Below are 3,620 nucleotides of genomic sequence, written 5' to 3'. Positions count from 1 at the left end.
GGTCATACAATACTAAAATGATAAGAGATTGAATTAAAGGGCATGACTTGTGCAGAAATAAGGAGACCAACTAGTTTTATCTTACGTATCAATAGATATGATAAAGTATTATGGGCTCCACATCCCATGCTAGACCATATAACTAATATATTACTAATTGGACTTGAAAGGGTGGGTCTTTGGTGAGTAGAAACTTAAGATAATCTATCCCAAATGTACGTAGCATATGCCATTTATGTCTATTTCAAATTGAGGTTGACTTCCAATTAAGATTTTATCATTATTTAAACTACGTAAGGTCTGGATTATATTGTAGAAAAGATTAGGATAAAAAATTAGCTCCACAAAACCTAAGGATTAGGCTAGATTTGGTGAGAAAGATCTAATCCAATAGCCAACCAACCTCTTTAATAAGATCCAAGTAGGAGCTAACTACTAGGGCTATGTACTCTGGCTATAGGAAGTGCCCTAATAGAACATACTTCGTAAAAAAAAAAAAGAAGTGGCCAATAGGAGTGTGTTGACTCTCCTCCCTCTCTATTTTAGAGTTTATGTGGGACTCTAAGAGAGAGATAGCAAAATAGAATCCCAACCCTTCCTCCTAAAGATGTTAAGTTTATCTGAGACCTAATAAAGATGGACGGTCCTCCTTTATAAAAGAGGTGTTCCTTCTTTTTTATGCATGCAATCCAAGGAGAAGAGGAAAAGAGGAAGAGAAAAAGAGAGAAACCCCGGAGATATCATTTTCCATCAAGAAGAGAGAGAAAGGGAGAAAAAAAGTTTGTCCAATGCATCCTTTTAACCTCTAATTCCTAGAGACTTAGAGCCTACTAATGCTCTAGAAGATTGGCACGTGGGCTAGAGTATTTGTAGATAGTAATTTTTAAAAAGTAGTATGCTTTCATGATCTTATTATTTTTCAAGAACACTAATATTTGTATTGGATACTAATCCTTAAAGAGTTGCATGCTTTCATTCTTACCCTTATATGTGCTTTTTTATATGGTTATCTCATGAATAGATATCCTTATCTTTGGCTGCATGTACTTTGATAATCTCTGGGATTCCATCAGATCCAAGGTTAAGCATGTCATCATTTGAACATTCTCAAATATAACTTTATAGCTATAGTAGAAGAAAACTAAGTAGAATAAACAAGAAGAAAATAAAAGAATAGAATGAAGAGAAAATATGAGATAAAATAATTATAGAGGAAGAAAAATAACGAAGCATTCTACTTATCCTTTTTCCTCCCATGCAACTATTAAGAACTATAGTTTACAATAATTCTCTTATATAGATTAATAGCCATCCAAAACATTGTCTATTGGAGTCTAAGAAGGGCTTTATAAATAGAACAGCAAAATCACTATCTATCAATTAAGTATGCATTATATAAATAGCAAAAGAAAATTAAATACTTTGTTAACTGAAATATATTAGACAATGAAAAAATATAATACATTGACCACCTCAATAATTTCTAGATCAAATAAAATAGAAAAACTTGGATTGCTAAACTTTTGTTTACAACTCTGTACACTCAAAAAAATGTACCATGATTATTTATGTTTATTGCATGGATCTTGTAGTGATGCTACATGGCTTTGTTGGAAATGGCCACCTCGTCCAAATGGCTGACACTTAATGACATTAGGGGGGCTTGAAACCCTTCTTTAACATATTGTATAGATTATAACCTCTTTTGATTTACATAGCCATTTGGTTAAAGAACAACTAAAATAATTGTCAAAAATATGGCACCCTTATTAAATTATGATTACATTAATATAAAAACTTAATAAAAATATAAGATTTTCTGAAAAATAAATGGACAATCGTAACCGTCGATTCTTTTTTTGAATCATACCATGCAGATGCTTGACAGATGCCAAACACTAATTCTTTTTCTAAAATGAAAATATTCAATTAGTAAAAAACAAACAAAAGTTAACTCCACATCCAAGGGGTGAGTTCTCAACCTCCTCCGTCGTGGCAGCCAGCCGACGCAACCAAGAAAGAACGAGAGAAAAATCCCCGCGCATTTTAGCAGGGCTCTGCCTTCCGCTTCCAATTCTCTCTCCTCTTTCGCCTCTTTGTCCGCCTCTCCGACGAACTCCCCAGACCCAAACCTAATCCCAGATACCCGACCGAGGGAAGGAAGGAAGGCGATGTCCAAACCCTGGGGAGGAATCGGCGCCTGGGCCCTCGAGGCCGAGCGCGCCGAGGCTGAGGAGCGCGAGCAGGCGGATGCCGAGGCCGCCGCCCGCCCCCCAGCCCTCGCCGCAGGCGAGCCCTCCGAGAGCTTCCCCAGCCTTAAGGAGGCCGCTGCGACGAAGCCCAAGAAGAAGAAGGCCGTCCCACTCTCCCTCTCTGAGCTCAACACCGGCGCCTACGTCGGCCCTGGTGGCGGCCGCCGCCACCCACCCTCCCTTGAGCCCCGTGGCCTCACCCACGACGAGATGCTTCGTCTCCCGACCGGCCCCCGTGAGCGCTCCGCCGAGGAGCTCGAGCAGTCCCGCCTCGGTGGCGGCTTCCGCTCCTACGGCTACGGCGCCTCCGGCGGCGTCAGCGGGTTCCCTGGCCGGAGGTCCGACGATGGCAGGAGGTCCTACGGCGGCGGCTTCGAGGAGGAGCAGCGGAGGGGTCCGCCGGCTAGGGTTTCTGATCTCGACCAGCCGTCGAGGGCCGATGAGGCGGACAACTGGGCTGCTAACAAAAAGGCGTTCACCCCAGCGGCTTCGATGGATACGGGGCGGCAAGATCGGTATAACTCGCTTGGCAGTGGCAGCTCGTCGAGGGCTGATGAGGTCGATAATTGGTCTCGAGGAAAGCAGTCGCTCCCGTCCAGGTACCCCAGCTTCGGATCGGGGTTCAGGGATTCTTCTGGCCCTTCAGATTCCGATCGCTGGGTCAGGGGAGGTGCTGGAGTACCGCTGCCGCACGATGGGGAGCGCGAAAGGCCGAGACTTGTTCTGGATCCGCCGAAGGGAGAGGTAGTGGCGTCGGCAGAAACTGCAAGGAGTCGGCCTAGTCCGTTTGGCGCTGCGAGGCCGAGGGAGGAGGTTTTGGCAGAGAAGGGATTGGATTGGAGAAAGGTTGACTCTGAGATGGCGCTCAAGAAGACGAGCAGGCCCACTAGCTCTCACTCCAGCAGGCCTTCGAGCGCGCATTCAAGTAGGCCTGGAAGCCCGGGATCACAGGCAGCAGCAGGAGCAGGAGGAGCTGAAGGAGCTCCAAAGGCACGGCAGAAGATGAATCCTTTTGGTGATGCCAGGCCACGAGAAGCTCTGTTAGAGGAGCAGGGGAAGGATTGGAGGAAGATAGACCTGGAGCTGGAGCATCGCAGGGTTGACAGGTTTTAACTTTCTTTGCTCTTCACATGGTCATATCATGACTGACACTATGTTTCTTAATATATTTTATCTTTCATTGGCACGTTCCTGTGGTTTTCTGTTGGTAGTGACGGCAACCGAAGCTGGATATCTTCTTGCGTCCATTTCATGATTGACATTTTCTACTTCCTAGTTGAAAGTTATTTGCTGATGCAAAAACATCTTGAAAAGTTGCAAAGTGTTGTTTTGTCATATTTTGCTAAAATCGGTGCTCCAACTGCGGCG

General features: G+C 44.4%; 1 protein-coding gene across 1 annotated transcript in view; it reads left to right on the top strand.

Moving 5' to 3' along the window:
- The first annotated feature begins 1,977 nt into the window (after nt 1-1,977).
- LOC105051271 (eukaryotic translation initiation factor 4B1) overlaps nt 1,978-3,620 on the top strand; it is a 16,934-nt gene continuing 15,291 nt past the window's right edge. Inside the window, 1 exon segment of the mRNA XM_010931612.4 lies at nt 1,978-3,358. Within this exon segment, the coding sequence (XP_010929914.4) occupies nt 2,172-3,358 (1,187 nt within the window). The 5' untranslated portion in view covers nt 1,978-2,171.

The sequence above is a fragment of the Elaeis guineensis genome, chromosome 9 (genome assembly GCF_000442705.2).
Source record: "Elaeis guineensis isolate ETL-2024a chromosome 9, EG11, whole genome shotgun sequence".
NCBI lineage: Eukaryota > Viridiplantae > Streptophyta > Magnoliopsida > Arecales > Arecaceae > Elaeis > Elaeis guineensis.
The sequence above is the reverse complement of the archived record's forward strand: the minus strand, read 5'-3'. Positions and strand labels throughout refer to the sequence as shown.